Source organism: Bos indicus, chromosome 8 (assembly GCF_029378745.1).
Source record: "Bos indicus isolate NIAB-ARS_2022 breed Sahiwal x Tharparkar chromosome 8, NIAB-ARS_B.indTharparkar_mat_pri_1.0, whole genome shotgun sequence".
Classification (NCBI taxonomy): Eukaryota; Metazoa; Chordata; class Mammalia; order Artiodactyla; family Bovidae; genus Bos; species Bos indicus.
The window spans coordinates 36,313,375-36,333,914 of record NC_091767.1 but is presented as its reverse complement, the minus strand read 5'-3'; the positions used below and the strand labels follow the sequence as shown (position 1 = coordinate 36,333,914).

Genomic DNA, 20,540 nt, shown 5'->3' with positions numbered 1-20,540 from the left:
TTAAAATATTTAATTCTCTACCCACTAAAATGCTTCGGCTACTGTCATTATTAGCACATCAGCTGATTAAACCCTGACATAGTCACACAGACCCTGTGGATATCTCAATTCCCCCTGAGCCTGAATGAACACGCAATGCCACAGTTACGTCATTCCTACCTCTGACATATAAATTGGCAGGGGCAGAATAGCGAGTGCCCGCGCTGTTGGTGGCAACACACTCATATTTTCCTTGGTCAGATTCTTCGCTCTGTTCGATCTGAAGGGCTCCTGCATGGATATAAAATATATTGCCAAAGAGATGGTCAGAGAAAGCTTTCTCAGTGCAGAAAGCTAAACCTCAACAACATGAAAAGCCCTGCAAAAGGAAGATCCGCTCAACGTCGATTCAATCTCTTGCTAAGGTGCACAGACAGAAATGATGCGATGAGAAAAACATACAGAGATTATTTCTTCTTTTTAAAAATGTTTTACATCATCAACGCTAGCATAATAAAAACTTATCTTTTCCCAAGCAAGAATTCTACTCATAATTAATACGCTTATTTCCTAGACTAATAAAATGAAGATGGGTGAGACTGCTTCAAGGAAGTATGGCTTTTAAATCAAACAAAAGATTAATTTTTGGTTTTTGTTTTGTTTCATTTTGGTAGCAAAAGTGGCGCAAAAGAGAGGTACTCTCAAAAAAAACCAGGCCGGGTTTTCAAGAAAGTCTTCTGCTGAAGAAAGCCAAAAATACGCAGCAAGCACAAAAAAGGCTGCATGAAGCAAAAAATATTAAAATTAGTCATTATATATCATGAAAATATTACTTAAAGAAACAAAACTCCCTTAAGACATGCAGATTTTTTAAGAAAAGAAAGACCAGTTTGCCACGACTTACAATCATTTATTACATTTGCTGAAAAACAAAGAGTAATTGAATTAGAAGGTTTTAAAAAAGTTAAAAAGCACGGCCTATGCCAGCCCGGAGAGCCAACCAACCACTGCTTGAGGACCTCGAGACGGATCCCCTAAGACACCCATCAAAATCCACCAGTGGGATTAGCAGTGTGGTGTCACAAAACCCCAAGAAAAATACAAAACAAGAATTATAAAAGAAATGCACACTGACTCAAAGTCTGAAAAACCATCAATACCACATACCACCAAGAATACTCAGCACCTTTTGTCTCCAGAGCCTGAAGGACAGAAGTTCGAAAAATCCAGAGGCGAGTAATCCAAGAAAAAAAGAAGTGGGAGGGGAAAAAAGCACTGTTGTCAGATTGCAGGCGAGTGTGATCAGGTGGAAGGGGGTCATTCTTTGACTTTTAAGACAGTAAGAGAAAAAAGAAGAACAAAAGCAAAAACCTTTTGAAAGATAAAGACAAAAAGCAGGTGTTCCAGGCTGTCTTCTGCATGTCTGCCACTGTTCTCCAGACCATCTTGACTTTGGTCCGGAACAAGAACAGCTAAGGAAGAAAAAAAATGATCTTTTTTTTTTTTCTCCAGTTGGACAAAAAAAAAGGAAAAAGAAGAAAAAAGAAAAAGAAAAAAAGGAAAAAGGAAGAAGAAGAAAAGGAAAAAAAGAGGGACAGATGGTACGCTGTGACTGGTCTGTGGTCTAAAGACCTGGATATGCTTTCTTTGAAGCATATCACAACTTAAAGAATCATTTTCATAAAGAAAGAAATGAACAAAACAAAGAGGAGAAGGAAAAAGAAAAGAAAAACTCACAAGATGAGAGTCACCAATCGTAACCAAACAGTACAAAGGAAAATCATAAAGTTGATGGACATTACTGGAATGATTTTGAAAACAGGACAAAGATGAGAGTGATGAAAGGACAGAAAGAATGAGCAAGATCATTCTGTGAACGTTAGTTCAGCACTCTTACCTCTTATTGGTGTACCACCTGGGTGGATAATATGAATGCAAATAAGATTAGAAAGAAGAAGCATTAGTACGAGAAGGAGGAGGCTAGGGCTGGGGAGAAGAATTAAATTAGATTTACAGAATTAAATAAGGTCTTAAAAGAAACTTGAATTACTCTACTGGTAAAACAGGAATATATTAGATAGTATTATTAGATCATAAAAGCAAGTTACATTATACCACAGAGGGCAAAGACCACACTAGGCAGCATTGCCTTTATCAGAGAAGCAAATGAGTTCTTAGGTCTGGGATTATACAGGGTGAGAATTCTATCTTATATGCCTCATATTCTTAAAGAACTAAACAATATTTTTAAAGACAGAATTGGGGAAAATACTGGCTAATCTATTTAAGTATATATATAGATATGCATATATATATACTGTTATAGGAAATACTAAAGACTAACTAGAAACAAACACTGTTCATTGGATATATCTTACACTACTTACATTGCTACATTTGTGTGATATAACTTGTGTATTATTTTATTTTTCTACATAGTGTTCTTACAATAACAGTTCTGTGGATGTGTGAATGTGCACGCCATTAAGGAAATCTTGTGTCTACACTCATAGTTAGTAAAATGCATGCCATGCATTTTATTAATAATAATAATAGTAATCTGAATATGGAAATTAGTGGGGGTGAAGTGCGCTTCAGAACTAAGCACTTACCAATAGATTCTGGAGATTTAAATACGGAGAGAAGAAAGACAGCATAAAAATATTATTATATTCCTTATAATTTGGTACAAATTTTTCAGAGTTAAAGCTTTATTACTAAATCATCTATGTTACAGGTGAATAATTAATTCTTTATTTACAATAACAGAATGCTAATCTACACAATTCTGCTGACAACAAGCAAAAGAGGCAGTTAACAAGACGCTTTAACATCACAGGACAGGTCAAAAGCTGAGAATTCTGGGAAGACAGGCAGTTAAACAACTTAGAATTATATTATCAATATTACTACCCATGCCAAAGTAAACAGCTTACTGTATACATCCCTGTGAAATTACCTAGGGACAGGCTCTAAAAATTAACAGATTTAGAATTATCTCTACTTTTAGTCTAAAGAGAGCAAATGAATAAACTTGGGGTGGGGATGGGAGAGGGAGAAAGGGCAACAGGTAGCAAGAGAGAGAGAGAGGAAGAGAGAGAGAGAAGCAAAAGCTGGAGTCTACACCAACCAAAAGCAGACTTCTGTAGATCCAGTCACTGGAGGGTTTAAAAATCTTTAGTGTGGGCGCACACTACTGTGGCAAATGTGTACAAAATACTCACTCATCATAATATTATAATAAGATTAATAAAAATCCCCTCCTTTCATTGGTACTTTGTAAAGGACTTTATAAAAAATACATCTGGATACTTATGAGATAACATTTCTGTGTTTTATGTATTAGTGAAAAGAAAGTAGATGTGCCCAAACTTACTAAACTTTGGTAGTTAGATGAGTTAAAATGTTGAGAAGACAGAGAAACACACTTTAATAAAACAGAATCATTTTAGTGTTTAATATGAACATTTTTGATTTTTAATGGACATAACCATTGGAACTCCTTGCAAGTTTTGAATGAAGTCCAATGTTGAAATAAATTTGTTTCAAAAGAAAACAGAAATAAGAAAGAAACAGGAGAAAATGAATCCATCAAATACTGCAGAAGAGCAGTAAACTAAAAAAAAATTATCAAAAATACAGTCACAGCAGTGAGCAATGTGGATTAAACAGAAGCTGCAAAACACGGAGAAGAGAAGAAAGACTCTGAAACAGGTTATGACATCACAGACGCGGACAACACATTAAATAACAGAGAAAGAGAAGAGGGAGAAAAATTAATACCTAAAAAATAAAAATAAATAAAATGAAAATAAAAATAGAGAGAAAACGAAAAAGAAAAACTAAAATTCTCTAGGAGGTCATGGAAACAGTAACAAGACCCTACCTGATCGTAACTGCTTAATACGCCCGTTGTTGTTGCTTGTGTCGACCGGTAAGAAATCTTTGAACCACGTGATTTCTGGATCTGGATTCCCACTGGCTGCACAAAGCATGGTGGCGGTGCGTGTACGCTCAACCACCTTCAGCTGTGGGCCCATATCAATAGTAGGGAAGCCCCGGGGAATTTGATCCTCTGCAAGACAAAAGGTGATACAAACATGTCATGAAGGCAGATACCCAAGATTCAAGAGGTACTGACTGGTAACTTTTCCCATTGTGAGAGTTGGACTGCGAAGAAAGCTGAACGCTGAAGAATTGATGCTTTTGAACTGTGGTGTTGGAGAAGACTCTTGAGAGTCCCTTGGACTGCAAGGACATCTAACCAGTCCATTCTAAAGGAGATCAGTCCTAGGTGTTCTTTGGAAGGACTGATGCTAAAGCTGAAATTTACTTCGGCCACCTCATGCGAAGAGTTGACTCATTGGAAAAGACTCTGATGCCGGGAGGGATTGGGGGCAGGAGGAGAAGGGGACGACAGAGGATGAGATGGCTGGATGGCATCACCGACTCCATGGATGTGAATTTGAGTGAACTCCGGGAGATGGTGATGCTGCTGTGCTGCAATTCATGGGGTCTTAAAGAGTTGGACACGACTGTGCGACTGAACTGAACTGAACTGAAAAACTAACATAATCCAAGTAGCTTTGCACTTGCACTGTTAGGCTAGTGTATGGTACAATGTTGTTTCTGGCCAGAGGAGTGTAGTCCAGGAAGAGGCCGAAAACCTAACAAATAGCTCAAACATATGATTAAAAACCATGACCAAGAGATGAATCAAGTTCTCTGGCAGCATGGAAGCAGTCATTATACAACGTGTGTCTGAGGAGGTCAGTGAGCACCAAAAGAAAGCTATGAAATGAGCCATTAGGAAAGTCACAATCAGTGTCAGTTCAGTTGCTCAGTCATGCCTGACTCTGTGAGACCCCACGGACTGCAGCATGCCAAGTGTCCCTGTCCATCACCAACTCCCAGAGTTCACTCAAACTCATGTCCATTGAGTCGGGGATGGCATGCAACCATCTCATGCACTGTTGAGTTTTAGGTCAACTTTTTCACTCTCCTCTTTCACTTTCACCAAGACGCTTTTGAGTTCCTCTTCACCTTCTCCCATAAGGGTGGTGTCATCTGCATATCTGAGGTTATTGGTATTTCTCCCGGCAATCTTGATTCCAGCTTGTGCTTCTTCCAGCCCAGCGTTTCTCATGATGTACTTTGCACAGAAGTTAAATACCAGGGTGACAATATACAACCTTGATGTACTCCTTTCCCTATTTGGAACCAGTCTGTTATTCCATGTCCAATTCTAGCTGTTGCTTCCTGACCTGCATACAGATTTCTCAAGAGGCAGGTCAAAAGAGTTCCAGGAAAACATCTTTTTCTGCTTTATTGACTATGTCAAAGCCTTTGACTGTGTGGATCACAACAAACTGTGGAAAATTCTTAAAGGAAAGTCAATTTGTCCAGAAAGAAAGGCACACCAGAAGTACAACTATTCAGAAGGAAACTTTTCCTTGAGGGGAAATCACTGATGTAGCACAGCTAGTTTTAGGAGGGCAGGGACAACAAGCAGGTTAGCTGGACTAACCTATTCCTATTTTAGTCTATTATGGTTTTCTTTTAACTTTCAAGTGAAACTCTATGTGTGTGTGTGTGTGTGTGTGTGTGTGTGTGTGTGTGTGTGTGTGTACATATATATATATATATATATATATATATATTTTTTTTTTTACCCAAGTACAGGTTTATTTAACTTATATGTAGAGTATACCATGAGAAATGCTAGGCTAGAAGAAGCACAAGCTGGAATCAAGATTGCTGGGAGAAATCTCAATAATTTCAGATATACAGATTATCCCACCGTTATGCCAGAAAGTGAAAAGGAACTAAAAAGCCTCCTGATGAAAGCAAAAGAGGAGAGTGAAAAGGTTGGCTTAAAGCTCAGTATTCAGAAAACGAAGATCATGGTATCTTGTCCCATCACTTCATGGGAAATAGATGGGGAAACAGTGAAAACAGCGTCAGACTTTATTTTGGCGGGCTCCAAAATCACTGCAGATGGTGACTGCAGCCATGAAATTAAAAGACGCTTACTCCTTGGAAGAAAAGTTACGACCAACCTAGATAGCATATTCAAAAGCAGAGACGTTACTTTGCCAACAAAGGTCCATCTAGTCAAGGCTATGGTTTTTCCAGTGGTCATGTATGGATGTGAGAGTTGGACTGTGAAGAAAGCTGAGCGCCGAAGAATTGATGCTTTTGAACTGTGGTGTTGGAGAAGACTCTTGAGAGAGCCTTAGACTGCAAGGAGATCCAACCAGTCCATTCTAAAGGAGATCAGCCCTGGGTGTTCTTTGGCAGGAATGATGCTAAAACTGAAACTCCAGTACTTTGGCCACCTCATGTGAAGAGTTGACTCATCGGAAAAGACTCTGATGCTAGGAGGGATTGAGGGCAGGAGGAGAAGGGGACGACAGAGGATGAGATGGCTGGATGGCATCACCGACTCAATGGACGTGAGTTTGAGTGAACTCTGGGAGTTGGTGATGATGAACAGGGAGGCCTGGCATGCTGTGATTCATGGGGATACAAAGAGTGGGACACGACTGAGCGACTGAACTGAACTGAACTGAACAGGTTCAACCTGAATTAATCCCTCGGTAGAGAGTTTTAATTTGTCAGAAAAGTATCTGAAAGTTTCCCTTACAAAAGAAGAAAAGAACAAAAGCAACTCAAGAGTTCAACAAGGAAACATCCATTCCTTGGGGTGAGAGAATACTTTCCTCCATTCCAAAGGCCTGAACCACTTTCAGTCATTAAAAAGTTGAAATGGGTCAATTTTGAATCTTCAACTCATCTAAAGTTCATTTCTCCCTTGCATGCATGCTCAGTCACTAAGTCGTGCCAACTCTTTGTGACCCCATGGATTGTAGCCCATTAGGCTCCTCTGTTCATGGGATTTTCCAGGCAGAGATACTGGACTGGGTTGCTATTTCCCTATCCCTAATCAAAATTTCTCCATATCTTAGATCTTGAGAAACTAAAGTCCTCTTAAGTCCCTCAAGAATGACCCACATTGATATCCTATATGACCAGTTCTTCCAGTCAGTGTTAGAAAGGTATATTCTGTTGAGGCACTGAAGGCATTTTAGTTATATGGGCAATAATATTTGCATTAGAATCTGGCTGTTTGAAGACTATTATGAAACATTTTGACTTTCAATTGGGGCCTGGAGTTGATGTAATCATCACTTCCTCATGACCTTTGATGAACTGTCATCACCCACCAATTGCAAATGACTCAAGAGCACAACCAGTGAGACAAACAGAAACAATCAGACAGGATACCTATCTTCCACTTGGATGTCCCCTACGATTTCTGGAATAATCTTCAGTGTCTTGCTAAACATCCACAATTTCAAAGGAAAAGGTTACATTTTGATGACTCCACTGCCTTGCTGATCAAATCTATGTGTTCTCTACTGTCTCAACATCTAAAGGGTAAATCAAATCTGCGAAATCTGGCTAGTGAAGTCTTTTAAAATCACAGCCCATTTTTCTCAGCCTCTCATGGATAACCTTCCTCAAAGGAAACATTTCTCCTGCCCACACTGAAATTCTCACCATTCCTTATATAAATCATATCCAATGAGTACTCCATCTGTGTCTTGAGAAAGCCACACAATCAAAACCATCTTCATTATAAAGCTTTTCAAAACTCACTCAGACAGACTTAATCTTTTCCTCCTCAGATTAACTGTAGTAGTAAGTACCTAGATGCACTGTCTTGTATTTTTTAAATACTGTTTAGTTTAAATATATGTATATTTGCTTAGTCGTGTCTGACTCTTTGTGACACCATGGACTATAGTCCACCACGCTCCTCTGACCATGGAATTCCCCAGGCAAGAATACTGGTGTGGGTAGCCATTCCCTTCTCCAGGGGATATTCCCGACCCAGGGATCGAACCAGGGTCTCCAGCATTGCAGGCAGATTCTTTACTGTCTGATCCACCAGGGAATCCAATTTATCTCCTCAGGTTATCCTTCTACAACACAAATTTTCTTCATGCCTCACTTGTATCCAAATCCCTTCCCATAAAGCTAGTCTGAATTGACAGACTTTGAGAAATCTGTGATGCCCAAGCCTAACTATGAATATATCACAGTGATTATAAAGGTTTCTACCACACATAGTACAAAACTACTTATGGTAGAGAGTTCATCAGAGGAATAGTTTAGAAAGAGGGAAGGAGGTTTTGATCGTGAATAGTAGAAGAATCTCAAAATACTACTCAAGAATAAAGCTCCCAAGAAATGGATAGTATCCTGAACATTAAACCTGGGTGACTATAAGAGAAAATCAGGGGTTAACGGGGAAAAGTAGATTCTAGCTGTCCTACAGCGTGATCTATGAAAAGTCCAAAAAAAGTTGCTGAAGCACTTGGGTTTGACACATAGATTCACAAGAGAATATTTTTCTGTCCCACGGCCAGAGACTAAAAAAGAGTTAACTTCGATGAGCTATTATACATTTTACTTAAGTTGAAAGGCATGGCTCTTTTGAGGAAGCAGCAATACCTTCTGTTTATTTGAATGCTCGTGCGCTGTCAGCCAGACCCACATCTACAATGGACAAGTGCCAGAAAGAGTGGTTAAGAGTGGAATTTCAAGATGATTTTTCAAGGCTCCAAGGAAAGTTTAAAATTACAAATCAGGTAAAGAGCATTTTGAAAATTAGGATATGATACTTTTAATGCCATTTCCTTCTCCAGGGAACTTTCTGACCCAGGGATCAAACCCAGGTCTCCCACATTGTAGACAGACGCTTTACCGTCTGTGCCACCAGGGAAGTCCTTTTAATACTCTATTCCACTTGAATTTCATCAGGCTTTTTCTTTTTTAATGGCTTTAAAGTTTTATTCAGTGTATTTGTAAATCTAAAGCTTAGTTTTAATGTTATTAGGGAGAATAAAGAAAATAAAGAAAAATGCTCAAAAGCCACTGCACCACACACATTACATTATTAAACATCTCACTTGGCAGCCATTGGTCTGGAATGCTTCAAAGTATAGAATAATTTACCTTGCTGCTGCTGCTAAGTCGTTTCAGTCGTGTCCGACTCTGTGCAACCCCACAGACGGCAGCCCACCAGGCTCCCCCGTCCCTGGGATTCTCCAGGCAGGAACACTGGAGTGGGTTGCCATTTCCTTCTCCAATGCATGAAAATGATAAATGAAAGTGAAGTCGCTCAGTCATGTCCGACTCTTAGCGACCCCATGGACTGCAGCCCACCAGGCTCCTCCAACCATGGGATTTTCCAGGCGAGAGTTTACCTTAAGTGCCCCTAAGTCAACTACATGCCTAACTACTTACAGACGAGTTTCTAAAAAAGCTCTTAGAATTTGTTATTGTCAATTTCCATATTTAAAGCAACTGACTTCTGTTAATAAAACAATTACCTTGGGATTCCTAAGCTGTTCCTGTCTTTCCCAGGGCACTGAGTTCCTCCACTGGCATCTAACTACGAGTTACAACAGCATGCATGAACACTGCTCTACCAGTCATTACTGTTCTTCAACAAGTTTGTCTCTCTAGAAAACCATGCCAATATTCTATATACCCATCAGTGGCAAGTGTCAAAGACTTGAGATTGTTGAGCCACTTACTAAAGGCTCTTACCAAAGAAATTTAGAATTAATAACAATTTATAAGAAATGAAGACCTCACCTTGGGGACCACTGATAAAACCGACTTGTGCCCTATGGAAAGCAGTCTAAAATGTCTGCATGACCTTTCTTTTCCGTCTTGGCTCATAAAGAACACTCCAAAGCTCCCTTTCCATAGACACAGTGCACAACAAAGATAATGATTCTTGCATCCTAATCACATGGAGAATGTAAAGAGAGCACCTTTCTTATTGTTAATAAGGGTAATTAAATTCTATCCATCCCCCTTTTGCACAGAACTCCTTTGAATGCATATTCTTCATTAAATTTTCATGAGAAACATCACAATGTAACAGATTTACAGAGCCAGAGCTGTTAGACATTGACAGCTGTGGCTTGTTTCCAATCTGACTGTCAGGTATTTGGCAATAAAACTCAGTATTCAACATAAAATGAACAGTAGAAATGATGAAATTTCTAATTGGTATGCTTATCTCAGTGGGCGTAGTTTAGAAGATGTTAATCTTTTTTTTTTTTTTTTCCATCTCTACATTTATTAGTGATTTATATAAAACTGCCTTGGCCATTTGATTACATCAATTTGACAGATCATCAAATGTACAGTACCAGAAACTTGAGAAAAGAAAAACCCAATATCCTTTATATGTTAAGCACATGAACTTTCACAGGAAAATACAGAATCGAAAATTAACAAATTGTCATTATGTTAGTAGCTTTAAACTTTTACGTGAGTTGAAAAGAAAAACATTTTGTCCTATTCATTAAAGTGCTCATTAAGATTTAAAATGCCTTACTTATCACTGTTCCATATTAATATTCAATCACGTAGAATTAGCTACTAATTCATCAACAATTTAAATCAGACTTGACCTTCACAAAGCCATTCCGTCTGTCATTTTGAGAGGCCATTAAAGGGCAGATTACTACACACTTGTGCTTAGTGAATCGTAGAAGTCATACATATTTTGTTTGGAATGGCAGCTATAATAGACCTGGAGATATAGCACATTCTCTGGATCTGTTTGGGGTCTTAATGAAACATGCTGATATGAAACTTTCAGTTCCATTAAGGAAAGAGAAAAATGAACATCAGCAATTTTCAGAGTTAACTTCCCACTGCTGTGGAACTTTTATTAAAAACCCTTGCCCTCCCCAGAACTTGAAAGGAATATGAGAGGAAAAGAGTCTGACTATTTTTTTTTTTTTTTTGGTACGGAATTATGCTTCAGATATCTGTGAATGATCAAGTAATAGCTTTTGCATAATTTGCTCAAACTGCTTTCATTGTTCATCCATAAACAATTTTAATGATGCTTTGCTTTTGTGCCAATTCTGCAAACACTCAATCTCTCTTATTTGATAGGAAACACAAAACTGAATTGCCTGCTAAGACCACAGCCTCCTTCCAAGGTAGCCAGAAGCAGTTCTTCCTGCCTAATTTTACTAGGACTCAGTGAACTCAATCAGACAGGTGCTTTGACTCTGGTCCCAAATTATTTAAAGAAGTTTTCAGTAAAGGGCTGTTTACCATGATGCCACGTTTCTAATTTATGAATTTATAGCAAACACGTTTATGAAGGAAAAAACATGCCATTTATATCAGCGGTACACTCTTCGAAAAGACATATTAAAAGATGTGCCAAATACACTTGATTGTCTAGGTGTATATACAGAGTAAACAGTTCATAGTGGCCTCTCTTTAAATGCTTTCAAAACTCACAGAGGGCATGGCTATATGTTATTTCCTTTTTCACCATTACAGTATTCATAAACACTTGGAATTAGACATGCTTAGGAAAGTTGGACAACCATGTCTGCATTTATTCATGTGGTATCTCTGAATTTCCACTGGATTTATTTAACAGCATCTTTTTCTTTAAAAAAAAAAAAACACCTTTTTTATAAAGTAACTTTATTTATTTATTGGTTACTACATGATCTGTGAGATCTTAATTCCCCAACCAGAGACAAACACAACCCACCACCACACACACCCTGGCACCCACCCCAGCATTGGAAGCGTGGTCTTTTAACCATTGGACCATCAGGAAAATCTCAGTGGCACCTATTTAAACAGTTAATCGTTATTTAATTGTTCTGGGGATAAATTGGTCTTCTCAATTTAAATATAATCTAGGAGGCAAAACTATATTTTGCAGTGTTCATTGCTTAGTTGCTAGGTCATGTCAAAATCTGCAATCCCATGGACTGTATGTAGCCCACTAGGCTGCCCTGTCTATGGGATTTCCCAAAAAGAATACTTGAGTGGATTGCCATTTCCTTCTTTAGGCAATCTTCCTGACCCAGGGATCACACCTGTATGTCCTGCAGGTGGAGTCTTTATCACTGTGGCTATAGGGTCTTCAGTTCAGTTCAGTTCAGTTGTTCAGCTGTGTCTGACTCTTTGCAACTCCATGAATCGAAGCACACCAGGCCTCCCTGTCCATCACCATCTCCCAGACTTCACTCAAACTCATGTCCATCGAGTCGGTGACGCCATCCAGCCATCTCATCCTCTGTCCTCCCCTTCTCCTCCTGCCCCCAATCCCTCCCAGCATCAGCGTCTTTTTCAATGAGTCAACTCTTCCCATGAGGTGGCCAAAGTACTGGAGTTTCACCTTTAGCATCATTCCTTCCAAAAAACACCCAGGGCTGATCTCCTTTAGAATGGACTGGTTGGATCTCCTTGCAGTCCAAGGGACTCTCAAGAGTCTTCTCCAACACCACAGTTCAAAAGCATCAATTCTTTGGTGCTCAGCTTTCTTCACAGTCCAACTCTCACATCCATACATGACCACTGGCAAAAACACAGCCTTGACTAAACGGACCTTTGTTGGTAAAGTAATGTCTCTGCTTTTGAATATGCTATCTGGGTTGGTCATAACTTTTCTTCCAAGGAGTAAGCGTCTTTTAATTTCATGGCTGCAATCACCATCTGCAGTGATTTTGGAGCCCAAAAAGATAAAGTCTGAGACTGTTTCTACTGTTTCCCCATCTATTTCCCATGAAGTGATACGACCAGATGCTATGATCTTCATTTTCTGAATGGTGAGCTTTAAACCAATTTTTTCATTCTCCACTTTCACTTTCATCGAGAGGCTCTTTAGTTCCTCTTCACTTTCTGCCATAAGGGTGGTGTCATCTGCATATCTGAGGTTATTGATATTTCTCCTGGCAATCTTGATTCCAGCTTATGCTTCTTCCAGCCCAGCATTTCTCATGATGTACTGTGCATTTAAGTTAAATAAGCAGGGTGACAATATATAGCCTTGACATATTCCTTTTCCTATTTGGAGCCAGTCTGTTGATGTATGTCCAGTTCTAACTGTTACTTCCTGACCTGAACACAGGTTCCTCAAGAGGCAGGTCAGGTGGTCTGGTATGCCCATCTCTTTCAGAATTTTCCACAGTTGATCGTGATACACACAGTCAAAGGTTTGGCATAGTCAATAAAGCAGAAATAGATGTTTTTCTGGAACTCTCTTGCTTTTTCGGTGATCCAGAGGATGTTGGCAATTTGATCTCTGGTTCCTCTGCCTTTTCTAAAACCACCTTGACCATCAGGAAGTTCACAGTTCATGTATTGCTGAAGCCTAGCTTGGAGAATTTTGAGCATTACTTTACTAGCGTGTGAGATGAGTGCAATCATGTGGTAGTTTGAGCATTCTTTGGCATTGCCTTTCTTTGGGATTGGAATGAAAACTGACCTTTTCCAGTCCTGTGGCCACTGCTGAGTTTTCCAAATTTGCTGACATATTGAGTGCAGCACTTTCACAGCATCATCTTTCAGGATTTGAAATAGCTCAGCTGGAATTCCATCACCTAGCTTTGTCCGTTGATGCTTTCTAAGGCCCACTTGACTTCACATTCTAGGATGTCTGATTCTAGGTGAGTGATCACACCATCGTGATTATCTTGGTTGTGAAGATCTTTTTTGTAGAGTTCTCCTGTGTATTCTTGCAACCTCTTCTTAATATCTTCTGCTTCTGTTAGGTCCATACCCTGTCTGTCCTTTATCGAGCCCATCTTTGCATGAAATGTTCCCTTGGTATCTCTAATTTTCTTGAAGAGATCTCTAGTCTTTCCCATTCTTTTGTTTTCCTCTATTTCTTTGCATTGATCGCCGAGGAAGGCTTTCTTCTCTCTTCTTGTTATTCTTTGGAACTCTGAATCAGAGTTATAAAGACTGCTTATATCTTAAGTAGTACTAAACTTACAAATTCACAAAATAGTTATTAATTCACATTTTTATAGTCATAGGTTTTATTTAATTAGCTAACAACTTTCATTTGAGAGGTTCAATTTATTCCTTTAATTTAGTGCAGTTGTTGCACTGGGAAACACATGGTCAGATCCTGCTTTCTTAAGTTACAGGAAAGCGAAAGGGAAAGTGATAGTCACTCAGTCATGTCTGATTCTTTGTGACTCCATGGACTATAGCCCACTGGGCTGTACTGCGCATGGAATTCTCCATGGCAGAATACTGGAGTGGGTAGCCGTTCCCTTCAGGGGATCTTCCTGACCCAGGAATTGAAACCAGATCACCTGCATTGTAGGGTGGACTCTTTACCATCTGCGCCATCAGGAAAGCCTCATTTTACATTTCCTTCTTATGTTGGTTGTAAGTACCTACAAGTCAAAACGGCAACCACATAACAAAAACCTTAAGTGTGAACACAATGAAACTCAAAAGAACACAATAGAATATGTATCTCTACTGTGCTATCCTATATTTAGAATAATAGGATTCTTGATATTCAAACAAACATTAACATTCAAGTGAATCAGTCAGCTGCATGTGAGGCAGATGCTGGGTCTTCTTTCACTTTCAGGATCAAACTTTTCACAGTGGCTGGATATTTTGAAGCTTTAAAGGCATTCACCTTATAATGTTACAGAAGCACAACTATCTTTTTGAAGGAGGAAAGAGTTGCATAAGGTAAGTTTTTCTTAACCTAAGTCAAGTAGTAGATGGATAGTATGAAGAATATTTTCTTAAATAAAGTGTTATACCCTTTATATATGGTGAAATTCATAGCCACCTGTTAGAGAAACAGTACTAAGATAGAAAAAATCCACTTGAAAAATGTCAATATATATTAATCTTAAGATAGACAAATAAGAAAGTATCTTCAGATTTATGAAAGTTGCATTAGGCTGAAAGAAAATGACCTTCTGAACTACTAGTTTCAAAAATCTACTGGACAGCCAATAGATTGTCATTCATTCTACAGATATTTATTGAAAGCCTTCTCTGTGCAAAGACTGGGTCAGGCACCGGGTATGAAGTAATCCAGAGAATCTCTATATTGCTGTGATTTAATTTTATCTGTAGGATAATTAGATTCTTTGGGAGTAAAAATAGTACCCAACTCATAGACTGGAGATTGAATGAGATAATACATTAAATATTCCTAGTACTGCCTGGCACTAGTGCCTGACATCTAGTAAAATACCAGCTTATATGTACTTACTCTATCCCAAGCTCCCACAAAAGATTTAAATAGAACAGAAGCAAGTGACTGCAAGGCTTGCTATAACAAGAGCTGCAGCAATAAACTAAATGGAAAAAATTTTCTACAAGAATCATAAAGAAACAAGGATTATATAGACATACAGGTGAATTTAGAGGGTGGTGTCTGTGCCAACTAACTTCTTAAAAGCTAGTAAAAAGCCTTCATTTCTCACTCTGAACAAGATTTTAGGCTTTTTGATTAACCAACAGAACAAATAAAACAAATTATATTGTCACTGAATCTGTTCCCCAAAACAAATTTAAAAAATAATACTAAATGTTTGGGACAGCAAAGCTTTGTTGTTAATACTTGGAAGCACCGATACCACTGGAGACTTATTAGGGTTGCTTGAACTAGGCAAGGGTGATACAATAATTACCATTTTTCATAGACACAAAGCAAAGACTCAGCAAAATTGTTACTTGGTCTTGGTTATACACACAGTAAAAAAGATTTTTTTCATTTCTTTTAATTCTAAGATTCGGTGTATTTTTACGTCATCATGCATCATGTTTTTTCTATGGCAATTACTGTTCTTTGAATAAATATTCATCATGAACAGTGCCATAACTTAGTTCAGTTCAGTTGCTCAGTGGTGTCCGACTCTTTGCAACCCCATGAATTGCAGCACACCAGGCCTCCCTGTCCATCACCATCTCCCAGACTTCACTCAAACTCATTTCCATCGAGTTGGTGATGCCATCCAGCCATCTCATCCTCTGTCGTCCCCTTCTCCTCCTGCCCTCAATCCCTCCCAGCATCAGAGTCTTTTCCAATGAGTCAACTCTTCGCATGAGGTGGTCAAAGTATTGGAGTTTCACCTTTAGCATCATTCCTGACAAAGAACACCCAGGGCTGATCTCCTTTAGAATGGGCTGGTTGGATCTCCTTGCAGTCTAAGGGACTTTCAAGAGTCTTCTCCGACACCACAGTTCAAAAGCATCAATTCTTTGGCACTCAGCTTTCTTCACAGTCCAACTCTCACATCCATATATGACCACAGGAAAAACCATAGCCTTGACTAGACGGACCTTTGTTGGCAAAATAATGTCTCTGCTTTTGAATATGCTATCTAGGTTGGTCATAACGTTCCTTCCAAGGAGTAAGCGTCTTTTAATTTCATGGCTGCAATCACCATCTACAGTGATTTTGGAGCCCAAAAAGATAAAGTCTGACACTGTTTCCACTGTTTCCCTATCTATTTCCCATTAAGTGATAGGACTAGATGCCATGATCTTCGTTTTCTGAATGTTGAACTTTAAGCCAACTTTTTCACTCTCCTCTTTCACTTTCATCAAGAGGCTTTTTAGTTTCTCTTCACTTTCTGCCATAAGGGTGGTGTCATCTGCATATCTGAGGTTATTGATATTTCTCCCAGCAATCTTGATTCCAGCTTGTGCTTCTTCCAGCCCAGCATTTCTCATGAAATGAGAAACACATTTTGGAAAACACAACAAAAATAATTCCAAATACTTGGTCATCTTTTATTTTTTTTTTTAAACAGAAAGTACTAATGACTAAAGTTTCATGAGATGTAATAATATTTTCATATAAAAAGGATTCATCGTTTAATATATATCAATTGACTTCTCATTTTTTTAGCACTGGTTCCAGGTAGCAACAGAATTCTGTTATTGTATTAGCCAATAAAATATAGATGAGAAATGGAAGATTATGAAAATGACGATAAATGTCAAACAATTTCCCTACCAAGCTCAGATTCAGCACTGTGCCTATGTCTTTAATCCTTCTATAATTTCTATTTCAGTTATCTATAAACGGTTATAAATGGCAGGAATTCCGTTTGAGCAGACACCCAAAGACAGTACACAAACCAGAGAAGGAGCCAGATTCACACTCAGCAGATCAACCCTATGACCTAACACCACACAGGGGTCTCCTCTGTATTATGGGACAAGGAACGACTACCGAAATGGCTTTGGCTGGGAGAAGAGACAGATCCTGTCTCAGAGGCTGGAAGGCTGAAGGGTTAAGCACATACTTGGAGTATGTGCTACTTTGTTGAACAGCAAATGAGTTTTTAAATCAAAATCTTTCAGAATAAACCACACTATCAGGCTACAAACAAGAATGACTCCCCCCCCCCACCCAGAATACAGTTCCTGAAGATGGGGGAAAACATTTATTACTCTTTTCTTAAAGAAAACAGTGTAAAGGCTTCTTATTCACCATTTCAGATGAGAGCAGGATATAATTTATACTGTTTTGACATCATGACCATTTTATTCAAAATCAATCTTCCTGCAAGTGAACTGAGTAAGAGACTGAAAACAGAAAAGTAAAAGGGAAAAGAAAGAAAAGTTAAATCAATGCTTCCTAGCAAAGTTAGTTAGGTTTCTGGGCCACTATCAAAATGATATGCATACGAATGAAACTGAAAAAATATATATAAATAAAATGGTGTCTAATTTTAGTAAAAGGCTACTCTAAGTCAGAAAGAAATTATTGAAAGCAGGAACAAACTGCCAGTCAATAAATGATATTTCAAATGGAATAATAAATATAAATATAAGGTCTAGTCTTCCAAAGTAATTTTGAACAAGATACAATGAAGATCCTCTTTGAAAATTACTATGTACAGAGGGGTATGCTTGTGTTAATACAGCTATGAATCAATCAGAAAAGCTTTTATTTCTTAGTGGATTTAGGTATCTCTTTATGACCAACCTAGATAGCATATTGAAAAGCAGAGACATTACTTTGCAAACTAAGGTTTGTCTAGTCAAGGCTATGGTTTTTCCTGTGGTCATGTATGGATGCGACAGTTGGACTGTGAAGAAGGCTGAGCGCTGAAGAATTGATGCTTTTGAACTGTGGTGTTGGAGAAGACTCTTGAGAGTCCCTTGGACTGCAAGGAGATCCAACCAGTCCATTCTGATGGAGATCAGCCCCGGGATTTCTTTGGAAGGAATGATGCTGAAGCTGAAACTCCAGTACTTTGGCCACCTCATGCGAAGAGTTGACTCATTGGAAAAGATTTTGATGCTGGGAGGGATTGGGGGCAAGAGAAGGGGACAACAGAGGATGAAATGACTCTATGGCATCACTGACTCGATGGACGTGAGTCTGAGTGAACTCCGGGAGTTGGTGATGGACAGGGAGGCCTGGCGTGCTGCAATTCATGGGGTCGCGAAGAGTCGGACATGACTAAGCGACTGATCTGATCTGATAAGGATAGTTACTGTGAAAAAGGGTCTCCAAAGATTCCTCAGAAAATAATGCCATGCAAGAATAGGAAATTGGACACTGATAAGCTGATAGGAGTCTCCTTGCTGCTGCTGCTGCTGCTAAGTCACTTTAGTCGTGTCCGACTCTGTGCGACCCCATAGATGGCAGCCCACCAGGCTCCGCCTTCCCTGAGATTCTCCAGGCAAGAACACTAGAGTGGGTTGCCATTTCCTTCTCCAAGTTATGAAAGTGAAAAGTGAAAGGGAAGTTGTTCAGTCCTGTCCAACTCTTCGCGACCCCACAGACTGCAGACTACCAGGCTCCTCCGTCCGTGGGATTTTCCAGGCAAGAGTACTGGAGTGGGGTGCCATCACCTTCTCCAAGGAGTCTCCTTAGCAGCTACTAAATATTCAATGTACTAACAAGCAACACACAGGCATTCCAGAGCAAAGCTTCATTTTCTGAAATAATCTTCACATGTAAAGGAAAGTGTAAGGAATTCTTGGCACAAAGTAAGCAAAGTTATTTAAAAGCAATGTATGCAATTATCCTATAAATCGCAAAGTAATGTCTACTGTCCATGTAGCAGAATACAAACTCAGATTAAATTACACTTTGTGAATGTGATAGCTGCAATTCCACATGGCCTTATGTTAATCCCTACTGTTATTAGTGTCTGGTCTTAGCAAATGATAATACTCTTTTTGATCCAAAATGAATTGAGGGTTGGGAGAGAGGGAAAGGTCTTCCTATTTAGCAACTCTATTAATACTTGGATATTTAAGTAAATATTTAGAAATCAGGGTTATGTATTTATTCCTGGCAATGGAAATCTTACTAAAAATCCAGTAACACCCACTTTCACAAACCTCACTGCTTTCTATTATTAATAATTTATTTTTACTAACAAGTTGTTGTCATGATACTCATCCTCTACTTTGTGCAAATTGTTCTCTATTTTGAACATTAAATTAACCACTTCATATAAATTTATATTAAAATCACACCAAGAACTTTTTTAAAGGGAAAAAAAGCAAAACTGCATAATAGAGCTAAGGTTCAAGAACTGAATTCCTGTTTGTTGTTTTTGCTTTTAGAAATAGACAAAGGAATAGTAAATATGGAAAGAGAATTCAGTTTGGCTCCTGTCTTCATTCTTTGTTGGCTTTGTAAAAGTTAGGAATTCTAATGAGTTCAAATCAAATAAAGCCAAGGAAAACATCCATCTTGGCTGCCTCACTGTATTGTGGTGAATGCAAATAACAATAAAAAAAATGTTTATGCAATCAAATTTTCCATAAATAAGAAAAGTAGAATGAACTGTGTGGTTTTGGATTCAAATCAGAGGTATCAGTGTGAACTCATGGTTTGCATCCTAATGCAGAAATAAATATTGTTGTGAGTGTGCACATACACACATACATGCACTCCTTATATAAGCTTACCAAACACATTTTCCCTACCTGTGAGAAAGTTTTACATAAAAGATGAATTTTTTGATGAGTTTCCTTCCAAGTAAAACATCACCAACTTAAAAACCAGAGTTGTTTCAAAAATCCAAGAGCAGTTTCCTAAGCCAGGGTTTTGCAGTATTTCAGAAATCTACTTTTGCCCTTCTCTCCACCTCTTCACAGTTCGCCCCTTGAACCTACAACACGGTAAAGACAAATGTTCGTCCTCCTTCTGTCTTTAATCATGGATGGGAATGGGGCAAGAAGAGTAAGCACAAAAGTAACATGATTCAGATATGTATAAATAAATTTTCTGAAGACACTATTTCATCATTTAACTCTAGTCAGTAGTATTTCTCACAGTTTTAAAGGCAATCTGTGGCTAGTATTTATTGGAATGGAGAAGACAGATTCTGCAAACAGAGGTAATGACAGTTTTATTTGTAGGGTATTGTGGAAAAAATAATATATATATGGTATTTCACTATAAATAATGAAAACTACAAGGGCACATGAAGAAATCTTTAAAACAGGATGTGTGATTCAAGAATGTGTTATTTATCTACGGAGGAACTCTCCCCCTAAATATAAAACATTTTCTATGTCAAAAGTGAGCCTGAATTTAACACCAACAAATTACCAAAAGGAACTACTTATATCTTTGTCAGTCTTAAGTCTTTGGAAAAACAAGCTGTCAATATGGGAAAACAGCCTAATATATATATATATTATATATATATATATAAAAACTGTTTTCTTTTTTTCAATTTTTGAGC

At 38.4% G+C, this 20,540-nt stretch overlaps 1 protein-coding gene across 24 annotated transcripts in view; it reads right to left on the bottom strand.

The window, feature by feature from the left end:
• Positions 1 to 20,540, bottom strand: part of PTPRD (protein tyrosine phosphatase receptor type D) — a 2,527,413-nt gene that overhangs the window by 221,345 nt on the left and 2,285,528 nt on the right. For 16 of the 24 annotated variants that reach the window (XM_070794551.1, XM_070794552.1, XM_070794555.1 and 13 more), the window contains 3 exons: positions 3,866 to 4,054; positions 1,877 to 1,894; positions 160 to 270 (listed from right to left, as the gene is read on the bottom strand). In XM_070794551.1, coding sequence (XP_070650652.1) covers positions 160 to 270; positions 1,877 to 1,894; positions 3,866 to 4,054 — 318 coding nt within the window. The remainder of the gene's footprint in view (positions 1 to 159; positions 271 to 1,876; positions 1,895 to 3,865; positions 4,055 to 20,540) is intronic. The other 8 variants (XM_070794553.1, XM_070794569.1, XM_070794568.1 and 5 more) reach the window with 1 other exon arrangement.